At 27.0% G+C, this 22368-nt stretch overlaps 1 protein-coding gene across 3 annotated transcripts; it reads left to right on the top strand.

Annotated features, from left to right (window-relative positions):
• The first annotated feature begins 11869 nt into the window (after window positions 1-11869).
• Window positions 11870-18191, top strand: LOC107173226 (fatty acyl-CoA reductase wat-like). Of its 3 annotated transcripts, XM_089224077.1 has the most exons (9): window positions 11870-12015; window positions 12559-12695; window positions 13936-14184; window positions 14796-14923; window positions 15001-15110; window positions 15225-15414; window positions 15504-15764; window positions 17009-17266; window positions 17351-18190. In XM_089224077.1, the coding sequence occupies exons 3-9, from the start codon at window positions 14017-14019 to the stop codon at window positions 17436-17438; spliced, it is 1203 nt and encodes a 400-aa protein (XP_089080203.1). In that variant the 5' UTR covers window positions 11870-12015; window positions 12559-12695; window positions 13936-14016; the 3' UTR covers window positions 17439-18190. The 3 variants fall into 3 exon arrangements, with proteins under 3 accessions (XP_089080203.1, XP_015379196.2, XP_089080202.1); XM_015523710.2 differs by lacking the exon at window positions 11870-12015 and having other exon boundaries at window positions 12396-12695; XM_089224076.1 differs by lacking the exons at window positions 11870-12015; window positions 12559-12695 and adding an exon at window positions 13616-13763 and having other exon boundaries at window positions 17351-18191.
• Window positions 18192-22368: the final 4177 nt, after the last annotated feature.

The raw sequence follows: 22368 nt of genomic DNA on the forward strand, positions 1-22368 counted from the left end.
TTTTATGTTGTATTTTCAAAGTTTAATTTAATTATGGATCTTATAAGTTCAGCATACTGACTGTTGCAGATTCGGTACGAAGTGATGAATGTTTTTTAATATTTTTTTTTGCTCGTTTCATAATCATTTGGGGCAGAGATAATGTCACCAAACCGGTAAACTTTTATTTTCTCGAGGTCAAAAATATTTTTTTAACATTTGGTACGTTAATTATTCTTCATAAGCATCACGGGAACGTCGAGAACACTGTCTAGCATGTTCAGTGGCGTATATTATTCTGGTGATATAGTTATCATAAAGTTAGGTTACCATAAATTTGGGATGTTTTTACTTTTGAGTACAAATTCCTGTATCAGAAAAGATATTGAGAAACAAATATCTAAGTAAATTTACCGCTCTTAAGTGTGATGGCAATTGATAAACACAAAAATTTAATTAAAAGGAAATTACGCCTCATTGCAAATTCAATACATTTTATCTCTCCGTTTAGAATCTAAAATTAAAGATTGGTATAATATGACGTAGGTATGTATGTATAAAAATATATAATAGCACATAATAGATTAACATGATAATAATTAATAATAGATTTATGAATGCACAGGAATATATTTAAATACAATACAGTATTTAAAATTATAACTAGGCTATACAAAGAATTAGGTTTGAAATGTTGTAAACATAAATTATAAATATGTATATATTTTGCGTAATGGTGGTGACTGTACACTGAGAATACTGACTTTACGACTAGACAGTAGACAATAGTAATTAATAATTATATATATATGTATAATAGGTACTATAATATAAGCTAGTTTACCAGTAATAAATAATTATCTCTACTTTTCAAATAACATAGTTAATAAAATAATAACATTAGATTACAGAATTGAGAATATTTAATTGTAATTATATTATTTATTACCTACCTATTGTTATTGTTGTGGTTACTGGTTAGTCTTAAGCCGGATTCCCACGACTGGTGTACTTGCCAAATACGCCAATAATTGTACATTTGACCAGTGCACGAATATGGTGCTCACACGTCTGGCGTACTTGACAAGTACGCCAATACCGGAGCACTAGTGCAAGTAGCCAAGTACACTGTTGTCTGTTCCCATTGCTGGCTGTTATACGAACCGGTCGTGGGATCAATAATACAAGTATATTGGCCGTTCCTTTGACTTGTGTCACATTTACCGACAATCGCCGGGAACGACACCAGTGACAAATAATTGTACAAGTATGGCGATCCGACGGCATGGCAAGTAACCACCAGTGCCAAATATTGGCCAAATACACCAGTCGTGGGAATCCGGCTTTAGAATGCTATAAAATTCACTTGTGTTTATCATTTTGTTTTAATCATTAGGTTTAAATAATGCTTTAATCAAAACCATGTTTGTTTCACTTAGATGTTAAAAATATATTCGAACATCCTAACTTCAAACTATCATTGATTTCTTTTAATTTAGAAGTAAATATGACTTCGATTTTAATCATATAAATAGGGGTAGATACAGTCAAGTAAACTAAGTTACTACTTGCCTTCTACAAGGAGTGCAATATAATCAATGTTACTAGTTACGCACAGGTTATATTAGTCTTAATAATCAACTAATATCCACGACTAATATTTTTACTTTTTTATGATTATTAGAGGTAATATGATAATTACTTAGGGAACATATTGTAAACATAACTCTAATAACGAGTGGTGGCGTTAAATGCATAGATGATTGTAATGTAGTTCACAGTTTCACACATCATTATAATAAGTATAGGCTTAAATATAAATAATAATAATTTATAATTAACAGCCCATTGGCCATTTTTTATCTCCAAATACTAATACAAAATTTGAGTATCACTGACGTAATGCGGATATGCGTCTGGAGGTCAACTCGTATTCATAATTATAGTGCGTGGACCTTATCTATGCTTCCAGAGAGAAAGGCCGTCTAAATAAGGGATCTGATGTCCAAGGTTAGACAAGGTTATGAAATTAATTAACCGTAACAAGTAAGTTAATTAAGTTAAATTTCTTTCAGTTAAAAGTTAACAAGTTAAGAAACAATTTAACTCGATAAGCTTTAAGTTAAAATGAAAAATTAAATTAACTTAACTCAATAAAAAAATTTTTTTTTCGTGTTACAATATCATTAAGTCGTAAAGTGCTTATTATTTTGATTTACACAAATATTTGAGACATTTAATACTGTGCAAACATCACATTATTGTGATATAATATTATGATAAAATAAATGATTATATATATGAATATATAAATTCCGTTGGTTCCACATGATACAAAAAGGAAATTAATATAAGTGCACGACTATGATAGTTAATCATAAAAAGTTAAGTTACAATAATAAAAAAAATTAACTAAATAAGTTAGTAATTTACAAATAAAAATGATTAATTTGTTAACTTTAACTTTAACTTTTTGACAAGTTAATGGCTTAATGGTCACTTTTACTGATATCCGATATAAAGATAGTTCTATAGATAACACTTTATTTAGGCTGCATGTCTATCACTCTCTGGTCAGCATGATCGTCCTGTTTTCGGTGTGAAAGATGTACTACCACCTACACAACAATCTATCTCTAAGAATAAAGAGTCATGCATATTTCTGTCGTTTTACAAACCATAATCAATACGTTTTTTGTGTCGCCTGTAATCTTACTATATAGCATATTAGTACGAAAGTAGTATAAAGTTACGAATCAGGTAAGACATTCAATAAATATTTTGCATAAAATTGTATAATATTATTGATGAATTCTCGAATACATGATTTCAAGAACACTCCAGACAGCGTGATATTAATATTCGTATCTGATATTGAAAATGCTCTAGAAGCACTTGCGTGTACATATAGAATCATCGTAAGTTATTATTTTCGCATAAAGAAACATTTATTTTATAATTAGTTTTTATTTCTTATTTTTACGTTATTTTACATAGTTTAACTCTTTATTTTAGGAAGTAATAGTTTTCATATACTTAGCTCTACCTTTATCACAAGGGCAAGGTTACTATCCCATCACGCTGCATGCATTGCTCTGTGGGTTGGATACATTAGATGAATATACGCTATTTGGTTGTCAGGACTGGAACGGCCTTCGGGCTGAATTTTGCGAACGCCCGAGACGCCCTTCTGAAGTCCAAGATATGTTGGACATCCTGTGTGGCCCTATATTCGAAGACCTCTCGGCTGACCTTACGGAGAAGGGACTCGTTCTTAACGAAGCAGAGAAGGTGTTCAGGATTTTCTAGAAAATGGCCGTTGGGATTCTGACGCTCAAAGAGGAAAAATAGAGAGAGGACGTGTCAAGCGGCTGAGGCTGTTGAGGTCTAGTCATTCAGTTACGGAAACAAGAGTGGCTGACTTAGACTGACTCGCGATGAGGCATTTCAGTACCTACGAAAGTCAAGGTTGTCTGGAAAAAGCCGGTTCGAGTAGAAGCCCTACTGAACGCGAAGTCTAGGGCAGTGGACTTATAAGAAGACTATAAATGCCCGTAAATTAATCCCTGTGAAGAGACAGGGCAAACATGTCACCTTGTGGCCTAGAACCATTTGTTCTTGAATTTAAGTTCTCATTATGACTCTATGGTCAATGGTCTATTATACATACCATCGCTGCTGAGGAAAGTAGATTCTGACTCATTACGAGAGCATATCAAATTTTCAATAAACGATGTTGCATAGGGGTTAATCCGTGTGTAAAAACAGTTCAGCCCCCATGTAGTGATGCCACAGGAAAAAAAAGTTTACATATAACTACGTAGTTAGGAAAATTATTAGTTATTTTCTCCACTCCACGAGCAAACATCGAGTCTTATAGATATATTTAATAACATGCGGCTAACATATTATAACGTAATACCTATATACTACTTATAAGTTTAAGGTTATAACATACGATTTCAAAAGTGTAATAACGAGGTTACTATTACCTAATTGTATATAATTCGGTTGCTGAAGCTTAGTTGCAATGGTTTCCGGTTTCAAGACACGAGAATATCAATGCAAATTTTAGATTAACCTCAGCTCAAAAACATAATCATGCTAAAAATTAGATTCCTTTTAAAATTTAATAGAGAAATTATAATATTAATTGGTTTTAGGATTCCATTTATAATTTTGGAACATGACCTTATATCCCCGTTGTGTCCGTTCGTCTGTTGGTTATTACTTTACTAGTACATAATATATAGTCATGATTTTCGATATATATATATTACTGATTTTTAAAATAAAAATTCTTTCTTGAGGTATGGGTTGAAAAAAAATCGTCACAAAAAATGAAATGCAACGATTGCTGTTACAGTGACAGTTGTTACACCTTACTCTTTTGTTGTTTTTATACAAACATATATATTTACGATTTAAAATTTATAATTCACTTATAATTTCACTGGCCCCAATACTTATGAAAAAAGTTTTACTTTCCCAGATCGAGTGGAACGGTGGGCTCAAACACTCTCATTTAGTTTTATTTTTATATATTTATTTTCGTAGTTACTGAGCATAAATTGTATATGGAATTATAAAATAATTGCGATGTATTAACTACGTCTAGAATCCGGGAATTAAGCACGCCCGCTGAGTGAGCTTTCATAACTTATTTAGGTTTATAAACATAAGTTTTGAATCCCTTATATCCTTGCTGCGTACTTGTGTCAGATTGTTTGACCCTCCATAATATAGTTACCGGTGCATGACTACTAGGCTACGATTAAGATCTTATAACCGTGGTTCTATTCAACGTAAATTCATATACTAGCCAATAGCTAAAAATAGATACCTACCGAAATATAAAGATTACTAAACAATTATTTTTAAATTGTATAATATTATTATAGAATTATAGTTTATTGTGTTGAATTTAAAATTTAAATACGTGCTATCGACAATCGACAGATAGTGTCAGCATAATTAAACATACGCTCAATTATACAATGTAGTTAGGCCTCAGAATTTAAAAGTGTGAGCTTTAATAATTCTTTTTATACATACATATTTATGCACGTACCTATTAATTGTCAAGATATGATGTTTGGTTAAAATCTAAATAAAAATTCTATTGTACACTAATATTAATATTTTTGTCGAACAAATAATTTTTATCGTTATATCTTATGGTAATTCTATTTAATGAGTAGTCTTGGACTAAGTAAGTAAGTGGAAATTGGGGATGAAGGTGGCCGACTTCAAATAGTTGGAAGAGAAGGCGGAGGAAAAGAAGAAAAAGAAGAGTATTCCCTCAACTTTAATGACCGACTGCTAAAATCTCACTGAACTTTTATTACATATTCATTCAAATATAAAGATCAGTATACAAACATGAAATTTCATTTAATTGATCAGCAAATGCAAACATACTGTTTGTATTTAAGCGTCTTGATCACGGTTTGGCAAATAAAATCATAATAGTTTATTTTGAAGTAAAAACATCTTCTCAGTGCGTATTTTTTGAAATAAAATAGGTATTGATTAGTGATTATTTAATAGTTATTAATATTTCTTTTACTTATTACAATTTGTCACGATACACGAATACATCATACTTGACGAGTGCCGAGTGTTATCAAATTACGTTTTGAATGTGAATATTCTGCAGCCACACTTACTATTCGCAATTAAATTGTTCGGATTCTAGTTTTAAATTTTAAAACAATAAATTTTTAGATAGTTTATAGTTAAGTGCTAGATCCATTGTTCGCGATCGAATAATTCACGGTTGATACGCCTGGATAGTTCAACGCCGTGTCAGTGAAAATTATGACGAAAGTCCGAAGGTCATTTGACTAGATTAGAACATAGGTATGTTGACATGTTGTATATGTTGTCAGGAATTACTTGGCACGAGATTGGAAAAATAATAAATATATATATATAATATACATATGTAGACAAATTGTGTTTATCCAGTTCAATGGGAATCTGTTAAAAGTATCTCAAGTCACAAATTTGAGCAAAACAGTTTTTTTACTGTGAATTATATATTATAATATCTTATGTGAACACGCCGTTTTGTTTTAAATAGTTAAGTCCTCCATCGTATATTTTTGTTGCTTAAAATATTTTGAAATGTTTGTATTATGCTAAAAGATGCAATGTTTATAAAGTAATGTTTATGAACGTGGAATGACCATAAGATAATACTATAATAGCAGTTTAAAGATCGGACAAACTTATTTAACCATTTGAAAAACACAACCTTATTACAATATTATACTCATAATATATATAGTTTAGATATTTATTGTTATTAAACCTTTCTATTATTGCTATGTAACAATGTAACACCTTTCAAAAAAAAAAAAAAATGTATCTTATCCCAATGGCCAAGTTGCCGAGGGTTATTTCTTTAATAATAATAATAAAAAAAATAGCAGTTTGAAGAAACGCCTTGTACATAAGATTAAGAATAAAAAAGTTAAAAATTTGAATACATTTCAAAAAATGTTTTTACTGTTGGAATATTACGATAATATAAACGTACTAATTCTATTCGATAAAGAAGTTTTTCGAACAAATTGTATCGTTTTTTATTTTAAATACAAATCACTACTTCTACAATTTACCTAGAATAATTTTGATTATCGACGTTTCGTAGTGTGCATTGCAAAAAAATCGATAGTATAATCAACGGGGAGGTAGCGGAATGTGATGGAGACAAGGAACTATTAGGCGAAGATTTATCGAGTTTTAAATATGCACTAATTGTATCGTGTGACGTACTGACGCGGAAAGAAGTTTTTCCAAATACAAAACACAAAACTATGCTTCGAGATAATTGTAGAAGGTGTCAATTCGAAAACTTAAAATCGATCTTTATAACTTTATGCTTGTACTCGTCCAATAATAATAATTTAATAAAAATAGTATGAAATATTTTCACGTGATTTCGTTAAAATAATGTTAAATATTTTCGATTTTAAAATGATAATTTATACCTATAATACTTTAATTAATGTATAGTACTTTTATACTTAAATAATGTCGTTAAAAATGTTATTTAGCATATTTTTTTAATAAACATTTTCATGCATAATATATTTATATTGTGTGATATTTTTATTCAAACCCATTGTTTGTTAATTTATAAAAAATTGAATTTTCATATTTTTTGCATATTATTTATTATATGAATCTCTATATTTTATAGATTTTTATTGCATAATATAAATCAGGGCCCTATAATAATAAGCAATCACTAATAAGGTAGGTTGAACTAAAATATATTAAAGGTATTACCGTCATTAACCGTTATTTTGGATAATGTGTAGAAATCAATCGTAATATACAACTCTGAAGCCTATTTATTATTATTATTATTTATGTTATAGAATATAAAGTCTTGACGTTTTACATAATATATTATAGGTACCTACATAGTGTCAGGCGTGTACTGGCCTAAACGCAGGGTACCTGGAAAATATTAAACTCTCTTAAAAAAATATATAATTATAACTTCCTCTATCAAATGGATAGAAGTTTCTGTAAGTTTGGTAATTTTATTATTTTTAATAATTTTAAATGAACGGAGGATATATAATGAATTTCGTTAGTAACTTACTGATAATACAATTATTAGTGTATTTGCTTAGTTGTTTTGATATAATATTATACTAATACGTGTTTGTCGAAAAACAAACATTTTTTCTTTAGAATTCTTATGAAATATGATTAGAACTAACTAGAACTTAAAGACAAAGAAGTATGCAACAGTACCTACTACCTACACGATAAACTACGACTGTTTCTGTTTAAAATAAAGTTATTTATAAATAATTGATTTGATTAATAATTTCCGCCATCATTATTACAATACGTATTTTCGTTTTTTAAATTTTGTCGTCGGGTTAAATTATTTTCCTAAAATTTCATCAGTTTGACCTAATTGACAAGTATCTGACTCTTATTTAACTTCTAAAACAATTCATTTTTCAAGTATTATAAACTAGTTTAAACTAACTTATTTTAGATTTAGTGTGATGAACCTTCTGTTATCTGAATGAAATGATTATATTAATATAGGACTTTGAAGTTAGTACACAAAAAATTCAATTTAAAAGTTACAACTACTGATACAAATACTATATTGGTCTTGCTTCATATGGTTAGGTTTAACCACTTTAACCCATATGGTTAAATGCTATTTGGGCATATAGGTAACCTTAAACCTATTATGAACTTTGTTTATGGGTAAAAATGAATTAAAAACTATTTCTAAATACTAGTAGTCTATTTTATATAATTAAATATTAATTTAGAATTGATATACAACATATAAGACGCTTGTCTTCAACTATCAAATTTTTTCGTTATGCTAACTTCAAAGTCCTATACAAATGTGTTCATACAATAAATTTTAAATATTTTGAAAATTCTATCAAAAACATTTGTGCCGAGAATAATTGTGTTTAATTTTCAAATTTTTTGATCAAGATTAATATTTGTTTTTAATATTAAAGGTAAATAAGGTAATAATAACTTTTAAATGTATATAAATATCCTTAAATAAGTCTAAATATTCTGAAAATATCATTATTTATAAAATATTATAATTATAATAGAATGTTTCAAATTTCTACGATTAATATTTTTTGAATAACATCGAAATAACCACTCCTAAAACTGATCCAGACACATAATAAACAGTACGTAATAATTATTAAACCAATACATTAATCGTGAAGAGAATGTACTATTCCACTGTTTTTATAATGTATAATTACGAAAACATTTTTAAAATGTAAGTTAAACTAACTAATTTAGCAGAAATTATTATATAGTAAAAAAATTACGTGTATAAATTGTTTATAACATTTTGGATTTAGTATAAATATTTAACATAGGTTAGTAAGTAGATATGTTTATAGAAATAGTATTATGCAAACAGACCTTCCTCTGCTGTCGATTCTAAATCGGGGGGGGGGGGGTAGTTGATATGTTCATTATTATGTACATATTATGTACAGTATTAGTGATACTAAAAAAATTTAGACCGGATTCGTCAGAAATATATAGGCAAATATTAAGAAAATAAACTATGAGCAAAAAAAAAAACTAAGGAAAAATGGAAATATTTACGCAAAATCAATTTTTGAGAAACTCGATTATAGATAATGGTGTAACTTTAAAATAAATTATGGTAGACACATGAAATTTCCACTGAATATTTAAATTGGCGTTTTATATAGGTACATGATAAAACGTTCAAAATATTTAAAATCTTTAAAAGTTATTTATAGATATTTGGAATTTTAAATCTTTTTAGTTTTTTTTTTATAAATGACAATAAATTTTGTTTTTGGATTAAAAAATCTTCAAAGTTCAATTTTCAAGGCTCCTAATATATTGTCGCAATGGTAGTTAAAAAATATACAAGTCATCATTTTTATTAAAAGTTCTGAAAGTTTAAATTTTGACAAAATACGTGAAAATCACGAAAATTTGCAATGTATTTTGAGTTAGAAATTCATAAAAATTTATCTTTTTAAATCTAAGATTAGAAAATTCAATACAAGATTCTTCATAGGTTTGTCTACTTTTAACAAATAAAAAATGTCTACCAGAAAGTTAAATTAAATTTTTATGAGCATTTGAATTACAACTTTGGTTATTCACTCAATTTTTCTTGTGACGATATTCTTATTATTTTTTTTTTTTTTAATTGATCAAAATACATCGACAATTAGGCCATTAGTAAAAGAATTTTTTTTTCAGGTTACATTTTTAGTATTTTAAGTATTTAAATTTTCTACATTAAATGAAATTGTACAATTCTGTTTTTTTTTTAAGAATAAAATTAAGTTTTTTACATCCTGTGAGTTTGGTCCAAGTGCTTGACAGATTTGTTCGGAGATGTGAAATTGATTTCGATACTGGTTGTATTTTTGCCATTCAGTGATAATGGGGTTGACGGTTAAAAGTATACGCTGTGTGACTCACATAGTGGAGGATCGTCTTTACTCATCAGTCATCAAGTAGCTGTGTTATTTAAAAACAAATAATTATAGCAACTTGAAATTTACATTAAATGTTTATTTTATCAATTCCTATATTTGATTAAATTTTCAAAATATTTCAACTATTTTTAAGTTATTTATAGACATTTGAAATTTTCCATTTTTTTAGTTTTTTATTATATAAATGTCAATAAAATTGTATTCGTTGGGTTAAAAAACTTAAAAATTTAATACAAGGTTTCCTATAAGTTGATATAATATCAGTTAGAAAATATTAAAAATATGTAGTCATGTTTTTTTTATAACCATTTAAAGTTCAAATTTCGACAAAATTTACTTAATTGAAAATTTACGAATTATTTAGTTGTTAAAAATTTATAAAACGTTTACATTTTATAAATAAGGATTGAACATTTAAAACAAGGTCCCACGTAAGTAGGTAATTCTGCTGCAAAAAAATCTAAAAACTATACAAATACAGTTTTTTTTTTATTTTAAGTTCAAATTTGGATGAAATTACATTATAAATAATCAAGAATAACAATTTCAGTGGCTTGGTGAGACGCGGTCTAAAAACACGTGTTACAACCCTACCCACTTCTAAACCTACAAACAAATACACAAAAATAACCCCTACCGTACCACTCCACACCCAATGGCCTATGTTTCCGCGGGTTCCCCTTACGTAAAAAAAAAAAAAAATAACAATCTCAGTCTCAGTTATAGTTTTAATTTAAAAAAATACTATTTGTGGGTACTTAAATTTCTAGAGTATACTTTATATTCTAATATTAATAGTTAATGTCATTAATGACTTATATTAATACTTAATAATAAATTGTATATATACCTGTTGTGAATGACTGAGTGAGTCGAGTACATAATGAATCTGATTTGATAGATATGATCAATATATTTTTTTTTTTTGAATAATAACAATAGAATTAAATAGAATAACATATCATAGACCGACAACCCGTGTCCACTCAGAATTGTTTTTCGTATACAATATTACATTATTGAATTCAAATTTAATAATATCATCCATTACAGTAACCCACTTGTAACTTACGGTACAGTAGAGTGACATAAACTAACCCGTTTTTTAAATTTTGACCTGTAAAGTAATCTTTAACTTACCGATATTAGTTGGACTTATTACAAATGATTAATTGACCCTAAATCACACCTAATTGAGTAAAAATCAATGTAAAATAAAATATTATTATTTTAAGACGTAGAAATGAATAACTCCATATTTATTGACCGATTTTTTTTTTCTTTTTTGAACCTGTTTTATACAGAAAACAGATTAGGTATCACTATTTTAGATAAAAGTAGCTATTTTTATTTTAAAAATGAAAAAATACACAAACAAAAGTAAAAGATTTAAGCGTCAAAACGATTACCAGATATTAATTTTGATATTATAAATGTATAATGATATCTGTGGTTATTTACGTGATAACTATTAACTTGTGTTTAACAATCATCAATATTATAATATATTCAGTTAAAAAACTTTAGCGACGAATGGACAGACAAGCATAAATGTATTATATTCTAATATCTATACAATGCACGTGTACTGTGTGCCTGTGTACGGAAACTTAAATTATCACTCAGTTCTATTTTAAACGCATAATTGCGTTTTATATATTTTTGTTAATGACTAATGTTGAATAACGAATACATACGTATGCATACCGCGGTTTCGTAGCCTAACTGAACTCACGATGTAGGAATTTTAACTTTAATCTGAGTTCGTTAATTTGTTTTTCTGGTTGAATTTTTTATGGTATGGTCAATGGCGTAGGTACTAACTGTGTTAGTATTACTCATAAAATATTAATTTTTTTCCAAATTGTTGTATGTTGTCCATTGAATTATTTTGCTACTTGTTCTGTAAAATAAATAATTAAATATAATTAAATACATTTTTTTTTTTTTACATGCATTATGGAACTCAAGAACTTTCTTAGTTTAATATGTTATGGCAAGATCACTATCTTGAACTGAAGTGAGTGAAGAAAATAAATACGAGTGTGTAATATATCGATTTATATAATATGTAATTTTTGAATATATTTATATCTAGCTGTTAGTTTGTTGCGGAGTTTTTACTATTTGGTTAAATATTGTATTATAAATTTATAAACATAATATTTAATATGGTTTTTGTTACCTATGAATATTGATCATTAATTATTAAATTACTCTTAGCTATTTTCTTTTCTGGTTGCCCTTGATTATACAATTATACGCATGTTTAGAGAGGGGAGAGAGCTATGGAATACATACGTCCGATTAAGTTAAAATACTAAAAATGGGCAGTGCTTCCCCGCTTTACCAAATTTCTTTATTGTATTTTTGCATAAAATATATTTTATTTATAAGGGATCAACAGTTTGAATGAATTTAGTTTGTTAGTTTTCAGCTGTTACTGTCGTACATTATAATTTTTAACTAACATCTTAGTTTTAACAAATTACACTAAACCTAACATTAATAATGGAAACAGGTGTAGCAGAATCGTTTAGAAATGGGATAGTTTTAATTACAGGAAGCACTGGATTTTTGGGGAAAATACTCACCGAAAAGTTACTCAGATCTTGTCCTGTCAAAAACATTGTGGTGCTTGTCAGAAGTAAGAAAGAACTGACTGCAAGTCAAAGGGTTGAAAAAATATACAAACAAACTGTAAGTATAACGTTGCTTCTCGAGTGTAGTTTTGATGATTTCGTTTAAATTATCGATTTAAATTTATTTCGAGTTTTTTCAAACAAATAGATAAGTATTGAAAATAACTGTCATTAATTAGACTATAAATATCTTAAATTAGAATATTTCATACAAAGTATTTAATAACTGTCAACCACTATCAGTAAAAAAAAAAATTTAAAATAATATTGTCAATACTTACATACAAGGTAGAGTAACTAATATAACTATTAGGTGCGGGGACTGTCCAACAGTGTACAATTATTGAGGTATCATCATTTTTAATTTAAACATTTTAAATATTAATAATTACTAAAAAAATGATTTAATGCACAAAGGAACGAACATGATAAATTTTATGAGAAAGTTGACTATAAATTTAACGTATTTAAACACAAAACAAAACATATTTAATGATACTGAAATTTATCTTATCATAAAAAAATATATTTCGTTATTAAAATGTTGTGATATTTTTTATATAATTAGAATATACAGTATGATTATCAGAAATATCCAAATGTTTTCAATGTTACGTATATTCAGAAAGTATTATTTCATAATAAATCTTATTGAAAACCATATGTTAAAAATATGATAGGTTTAGGAAAATTTAAAGTTATTATTTATTGTTTTTTGATTGTAATTAAAAAAACAGTCAGAATTTTTTTTATTGAACTACTTTGAATATTAACAATTTAATTTAATAACTAAATATTAAATGGTTTTGCAATACACGTATGGAAACTTCAGAAATAACAATCTACTTGAAAACTTGTACTGCGTTCATAAGTGAAACTACGATCAAATTTTATTTTGTGTGTTGGTGGGTGGGGACTCCCCATATATTTTTAAATGTATTGAGCTGGACTGAACCAAACCGTTACTTAATTTTATATCATAAGACTGGACCAAATCAGACCATGGTCTGGTCCGGTCCGGACCGGACTGATATAAAACCGGACCATGCAGAGCACTAGTGGGGAGAGGTTCTTCGTCTTCAACTATATTGTTGTGCTTATCACTGTCTTTCTAATATTTTTATTGGTAATTTCATAAAATAGTTTTAAATTTATATTGATGGATTGTGGACACATATTTTCAACATAAAAAATGATCAATTATAAATTACGCACCTAAATATATCTTACATTCAACAAAAATAAAAAATATTTATACTCATATTTAAGTTTAAAAAATAATATTAATTTTTTTACAGCTATTTGATAGAATTCGTCAAGAAAAACCAGATTTTACAAGTTTCATTAAAATTATTGAAGGTAATTTAGAGGAATCATCAATGGGATTATCGTTAAATGACCATGACTGGTTGATAGAAAATGTTAACTTCGTGTTTCATTGCGCTGCAACGGTAAAATTCAACGAGCCTCTGGAGTTAGCATCAAAAATAAATATTCAAGGGACCGATAATTTGTTAAAATTATCGTCAAACATGAAAAATCTGAAGGTAATAATTAAAAGAAAAAATGTATGACGAAATAAAACGAGGTATACTCGACGAGTTTTTATAAAAATATATTTCTATAATTAGTTTGCCGAATTCTTAAGTTTTATTTGATAACTTTCATAAATACATAACAGCATAAAGCAGGAATGGGCGATCGGTGGCCGGAGTTCCTTTTTTTATCTGGCCCTTGCAACATTTTCAAATTATTTCTAACAGTTTTAACTTTTATCCATATTAATAAATTACGTTTTTCGTAAATAATAAATTCGTACAATAATTCTATAACAGTAGAAATTTAAAAGCAAGATATATCTCTTTAATTAGAAATAAATGAGTTGCAAACAAATTTATTTTTATCTACAAAAAAAGATTAACGCGTACTTTAGGAAAAATTTAACCGTTAAAAAATGTTTTATTTTACAATGTTTTATTAATTTTCGAATTTTCGCATTAAATATGTAATCCATATATGGTCTGGATCGATAGATTTTAAAGTTCTCAAAAAGGACTTATAGAAACTTTGATTTTCCTATCCCTGGTATAAGGAAATCTATTTCTGTAAATTAAAAAAATTTTAACTGAAATATTTAAGAAACGGTTTGATATCGAAGGGTTTTGTGCACGTATCGACCGCTTATTCACACTGTCCGAGGAAAGAAATCAAAGAAGAATTCTATGAGGTCCCGGTCACAGTTACTGAGCTGAAAAATATGTTGGTTGACAAAGTACCAACTTCTAAGTAAATATTATAACATTTTTTCTGATTGATAAAAATTTTGTTAACACTTTTTATAAAATCACTTACATGAATGATAGAATTATAGAAGATTGGCCTAACACGTACACTTTTACAAAAGCAGTCACGGAAAAGATGATACTGACAAATGAGAATAGATTGCCGATATCAATATTTCGTCCTTCGATCAGTAAGATTAAAAGTTTTGTTTTATCAACGTTTTAATGCTGTTTTATACAAATATAAATACCTGAAAAAATTAATTTTGAAAAACGGGAATTTTATAAACTTAATAACGTTATAGTCGGATGTACGAAATCCGAACCAGAACCTGGATGGTTAGAAAACATGAACGGACCAACAGGTATGATTACTGGAACCATGGTTGGATTTTTAAGGACAGCACCAAACATCGGGAGCAATATAACAGATATTATCCCTGCCGATTACACCGTCAACGCATTGATAAGCGTCATGTGGGACACAGTCAATCGGTATGCAATGACATAAAAAGAAAAATATTCATTGTGTGTACACGAAGTGCTCAAAATAATATTACAATAATTATTTTGTTAATTTTTAGATACAAACAGTCGAATGGAGTGCACAAGGTGCCGAAAATATATAATTACGTTTCTTGTGTCGAAAGCCCTTTGACATGGAGTAGATATATCAGAGAAATGCACGATCAATATTATGTGGCTCCTCCTTTGCAAACGATGTGGTACGGTTTTTACATCTTGTATACGAATTTAATCGTCGGAAATATTTTGAGATTTTTCTTGCACCGAATACCTGGTGCAATTATTGATTTTATGTTGATAATAAGCGGTAAATCTCCCAAGTAAGTGCTTGTATTCATACGTGTATAATGTATATTTATTATATAAGTTCGAATAATATATTATATTACCATGTTATATTTTCTTATAGTAGGTATAGTAACACTAAATTGCATGGCTTATATAATTTGTTATTAAAGTCTGAAATAATTTATACTTATGTTATTTAATTGATCTAATACAATTACTTAATTACCATTTAAAGGCCAACATTTTATAATTCTATGATAAAAAATTGTTTATCAGAATTAAAAATGTATTTACACACAATTTATTGCTGGTTCGAGTTTTGCATGTAGTACTGTTGAAATAATTGTATAGTAATTGCTTACAAGAGACTGTAGGAGTAAATTCTGTGTCATTATATAAAAGTAGACGAGTAGTAGTTCTGTGTGATTAACAAAGATGGGCAAGTTAATGAAAATAATTAACTCAAGTTAAGTTAAATTAGGAGGAAACATGACCGATAAGTTAAAAATTAACAGTTAATAAATTATAAATTTAACTCCATAACTTAACAGTTAATATGGAAAAACAATTTTATTCAGTTTAAAAAAAAATATCTATTTTTTAAAATTAGTATGTAAATCACATAAAGAGTGATTGTGTCTATCTATCATATCAGTATACAAAATTATTTTATCAAAAAAAAGAACAGACAAACAGACATATTTGTTATTATAGTACCTATTGGATTATATTTATTGTATATTAATATTTACGTATAAACAAACAATTTCCAAATGTTTTTAACTTGGATGAACTTAACTGAGAAAATATAAGTTATTTCAACTTTTAATTAAACTAGTTAAATTCGTAAGTTGATTAAAAAATAAACTAACTAGTTTATGCCCATATTTGGTGATTAATATTCTAAAATGCATCAGTAAGTTATTCTTTGTGTTTTTATATTTTATATTTATGGTAGTTTATAAACAGATTAATCCAAAATACGGGCACTTGTACATGATTTATACTTAAGATATATAGATATATAATATTTCGTTAAGGTATATGCTATAAAGATTTGTTAAATTTGAATTTCAAATATGTTTCTATTGTTAATACAGTTTCTTTATTTCGAGTATTTAGTTGTTCATAAAGTATCTATGTGAGAGGTGGGTGTGACCTATTCTTAGTCGGGTTATTATTATTTAATAATTAGTTTATCTTATTTTATAATATTGTTTTATGTATATTTAGTTAATATTCAATAATAAATGTACCTATTATGTTTTATATACAGAATGTTAAGAACGTATACAAAAACAGAAAATATGATCGATTTACTTTATGAGTTCTCTATGAGACAATGGAAATTCGACAATAAAAATACAAGGCGATTGTGGTTGTCACTAAGTAAAGATGATCGCAATACATTCCATTTCAGCTTAAAATCATTTGATTGGAAGTCGTATATAGAAAGCTATTACTACGGTATCAGAAAACACATACTTCACGAAGACCTAAGCAACGTTGAAAAGGCGTTATCGAAAAATAAAAAGTAAGATAATTTTATTAATTGAAACAAAATTCCAAAACTATTATATAGTTGTTTACGAATTTTTATTTGGTTATATATTTTTAGGTTATTGAGGTTGCATCAGTTGTGTGTTTTTATAGTTATCTATTTAATACTCCATTTGTGTTGGATGTTTATAAAGTATTTGTTTTGAATGACTCGTAATTATAACAACTTTATTTATTATTGTACTTAAAACGTATTCTTATTGTAGCTAAATAAATTATGCTATTTAATTATTTTATATAAAATCTAAAGAGTATTTATAGTGAGTTTTGTATTATGACAAATATAAAAAAACATGTACATAAAAACTCTGTATCAAACATTTACATTTTTATAATACTTACCTATATGTTTGATTTAAGTGTATTTAAGTATTGATTAGAAATAATTATATAAGCTCTTAATCCATATTTTTGTAAATAATTTAGAATAAAATAACAATAGTTGGATAACGAGCAAGTGTTATACATTTAAATTCATAGACGTCACTAAGAGGTACTTTGTTACCTCATACATTATTGTTTTTGTGATAGAAATGGCGTTGGATTGCCACCAAAAAAAAAATACTTAAGCTTTGAAAATGTACTAATTTTATTGGATATTAATTATTACTCATGTCTTAACGACAATTATTTGTTTTTTTTAGTTAAGTAAGATGTGACTTGTAGGTTGAATTCCGTAAAAATATCATGGTTAAAACAATTTATGATTGTTGAATAATGTTGATGTATACAAAATAATAATTATTCTGTAAAAAATGTATAGATTATATTTACATTTTAAAATTAACAATTTAAATTTAAATATTCACAATATAGTTGTAATAGCATGAAATTAACTGTATTTTAATAATAAGTGTTGAATATTGAATACGGATATAAATGTGCGACAATTATTTTTACTTTTGAAAAATAAACGTAATTTTTTTTATAGATAATTTTTTACGTGACTTACTTAATACTTAAAGACAATTAACATTAGTTAGTTAAAAAAAAAAAAAATCATCACTAAACTAAATATCCACCAGTCATATCAAGTTTGAAGTAGTGCCACTGGACACCCTCTTCTATTACAACATCAAGCCTTGTACAAATCTAAAACCATCAAAATTACCTACTGTATATATTTATTACAGATTGTATATTTTATCTTTTCTAAAAAAAAAAAGTTAAATATTTATACCACCTCGAAATTTTGACTATATAGTGACGACAATGTGTTTAATTCCTTTATTAATAAGTTATTACTCAATACTTTAAAAGCTTTATGGAAATTATAAATTTCCTTGGGAGTATTGAAAAAATATCATTTAATCACTTTTGGATGTGATTTTATAGGTATAGGACAGTGGTCGGCAACCTTTTTTGAAGGAAGAGCCAAAAGTTACAATATACAAAATTTTTCTGACTTTAAAGAGCCACTAAAAGTTTTCATAATATTTTTAAAATAATTCTATTTTTAATTTTAATAGGTATATTGTATAATAATACAATTTTACAGTTATTAATTAATCGGTTACATCAAGAGCGACACATTAATATCAAAATATATAAAGAGTTACATCAATGGGAATATTGGCTTTACAAGTCTTTTGAAAGTTTTGTTTAGTCTGGCTCATAAGTTGTTGTTTTAAGTATCAAATTATTGTTATGTATTATTTCATATTTTAAAAAGCATCAAAACTAATATAATAAAAAAAAATTTATATAATAAAATATTGTTTTTGAACATAAAATATTTTTGTATGGGAATTGGAGAGTCGCGACTTAAGATCCAAAGAGCCACATGTGGCTCGATGTCGCAGGTTGCCGAACCCTGGTATAGGATAAATTTTCCTTGATAAAAGTATTTTAGAAATATCATAATTCATAATAATTTAACTGTTCTTAGTATACAGAATTAGTATGAAATTTTTAAACAATTACGTATCTACTTTTAAATCAATGGATTCTATACGAAACTTCAAATACGACTTTTTACAGATGGTACCTCACACGAAAATAAAAAAATTTGATAATAACCTACTAATCTCATTGCTTGGTCAATATTTCTATACATATGTTGTAATGGGTCTAATGTTTCAAATTCAAAAATTCTTTAATTTCAAAAACATAATTAAAACTAATTTTATTTGATTACTTACTTATGTGAAAATATTTTTATAATGAGTGTTGTATTATTTTAGTTATTCAGGAAACTTGATTTCCGCATTAGTTTAATTACTATGTTGCTGTTGCAATTAAATCATCATAATATGTTGTTACCAACAAACCTACAATTTAATCTCCTCGCTACTATGCAATATTTTTAACAGGGACTTTTAATTATGATACTTAACATAAATTATTGTTAATATTGTATTATACCTACGCGTGAATTAAAGAAAAGAATATAATCGTCAAGACTAAATATATTTATTTATGAGTTAAATATATTCATTACGACCTGTGGCATTTCAATAAAATTTTGTAAACACATATTACCATTAATTTATTATACAGTAGGTAAAAATGTTTTATATTAATATACTTAATGGACCTTTGTCGGCTATTATCCTCATATGGATTATTGACTTATAATTAGTGTTGGATAATATATAGGTATGAAAAAATAACACATGTGACGGGCATGACAAGGCGTGACTTTAATTAGTCTATGTTAATTGTAGTACCTAATTTTTAGTTCACGAGTCTATATTACTATAAATTATGCAATGATAACTATTATAATAAATGTTGAAGTCAAACTTCACCATATAATTTATATAATATGTTGACTGTCAATAGTAAGTTAGTCCCTTGAAAATTCACGAGTAAATTAAGTTTTTATTTATACCATAATCAATAATTCAATAATCATTTTTAAATAATAATTACTTGTTAAAATATTGAAATAAAAATAAATAATTAACATGTATCACGCAATACATAAAATAAGTTTTTTCTTACTTGAATTTGCTTAATTACAAATTAACTACCTTATATTTAAGTATTTACGAGTACATTATGATAGACAAATATTTTTTACTGCCAAAAGTTATAATTAATAAGGAAATGGAAGGTAAAAATAATTAGAACCCGGACACGAATATTTTAAATATGTCTTATGTATGACTGAGTGAATAATTAGTATACTGTAAATATGCATATTATATTTTATTTTTTATTGTTTAAGAGAAGTGTGTTCTGTAATTATTAAACTCCTGCAATGTTTTCTTTTTTTTTGTTTTCTCGACAGTAAAAACCTTCATCAATATATATTTTATTGAAAAAGTAAGAAAAATGGTATGTACCTACTATTATGAGGACAACTAATACATAATTTTAATAGCGTTTTAATCCTTGTAACAAGCTCCACTAACTTGCTGGCGTTATCATTCCTAAATCACGTTTTCCCGGCCTCCCGGGTACATTAGTATACGATATACGGTATGTGCATAAATGTATAATATCATAGCACATATTATGTATTTTATTGTTTGAGAATTTCATGAAATGTGTGAATATTTCAGTATTATTATACATATAAATTAATAACTAGGTATATCATTATTTTTTAAATTAAGTTTTATTTTTACGTATACCTAATTGTCATAACTAGGGAAGAGAAGTTATAGGATTTGCATGTTTTATTCTGGGCCTCTATTTTATAGCAAACTAAGATATAAATATAATTTATAGGCCCACAGTTGAAATCTAAAATTTTTTTTGCATATTGAATATTTTAAAGATTTTTAAGATTTAAAAAAAATGCATATTTCGTTATTTTGTGCATATTTCATGCATATTCTACATAAAAACTGTATGGTATTATTATAATATACTGTATAGTATACAATATACATTATACATACATTGTACACCACCCGATGGCCGCGCGTGTAGACTATGTATAATGTACTATATTATAGGTACCCACATATTTTAGGTGGACATTCGGATAATGTAATCGAAGAGTTGATAAATAATTAGTAGCAAAAGGAAAACAAGTATTTTTAAAAGGGTCGCTGTAAATCGTTGACTCCTAAAACCGCACACTTTTAATAAAGTACAGAACAAAACCGCACATTTTTAGTAGGTTAAAACCGCACACATTTAATAGGTTAAAATCGCACAATTTTTAAAATTGTTGTATCCAAAAACCGCACATTTTTTATTTCGACCCCAAAAAGGTTATACTTACCTAGATTAGATACATTTAATAATTTATTCAAAAAAAAAAAAAATGTATTTACAAATATTCAAATTTAAAAATGTAAAAATGTATTCAAATAAAAATGTGCATATACACGAGTATTCTAAAATGTAAAAATTATAAAAATGTAATCAATCAAAAATTTAAAAAATTTAAAAATGTAAGGCGTGTACAATTTTTAAAGTTTAAAATTCATTATTATGCCTGATTAAAAATATTTTAATAATTTAATAAAACTGCAAAAAAACATACTATATACTGTATACACAAGAGACAAGACCGACTATATAATAAAATAATAACGAGTGGTGACTAAAATCTTAAATCGTGTTAGTATGATTATTGCAGTATATCTTATAATCTTATCTTATCTAATCCGTTAGTTAGCACTAAAAATAGTGTGCGGTTTTAACCACTATAAGTTTGGGGTATTTTGTTATACAATGACCGAAAAAGTGTGCGGTTTTTGTCTATTGACCTTTTTCGGGTCAAAATCAAAAGTGTGCGGTTTTCGGATGCAACCCTGTAAATTGCGTCCCCTTTTTAATTTTTTATGTAAATTGCCGCCCGGGCATATTACCTACACGTTGGGGTTCTTGGATTGAAGCTACTTCTTATTACTGCCAATATTTTAAGCAAGTAGGTATGAGATGTTATGCATCATTTTGATTCTAACGATGCTGTATCTATAAAAGAATTTCAAGCCCTTCTAAATTAAATTTCAATGGAACCAAATTTGACTTTTCAAATTATGGGTTTTTACCGAACACCAAAGGCTCACCACTCGCAAACAGTTTGCAAAGGCGCATGTTCTGATATATATATATTTATATAATATATCATACATTTTCTTATAAAATTAGAAACATTTTTCTTTTCAAAAA

Source organism: Diuraphis noxia, unplaced genomic scaffold (genome assembly GCF_037042655.1).
Source record: "Diuraphis noxia isolate RWA-SAM2 unplaced genomic scaffold, SU_Dnox_SAM2 contig0003, whole genome shotgun sequence".
Classification (NCBI taxonomy): domain Eukaryota; kingdom Metazoa; phylum Arthropoda; class Insecta; order Hemiptera; family Aphididae; genus Diuraphis; species Diuraphis noxia.

Excerpts from the sequence above, each read along its gene's own strand:
- LOC107173226 (XM_015523710.2), top strand. The coding sequence starts at position 12,507 with ATGGAAACAGGTGTAGCAGAATCGTTTAGAAATGGGATAGTTTTAATT. Across the intron at positions 12,696-13,935 it reads AAAAAATATACAAACAAACT|CTATTTGATAGAATTCGTCA; the intron begins GTAAGTATAACG and ends ATTTTTTTACAG. Across the intron at positions 14,924-15,000 it reads GACAAAGTACCAACTTCTAA|AATTATAGAAGATTGGCCTA; the intron begins GTAAATATTATA and ends CATGAATGATAG.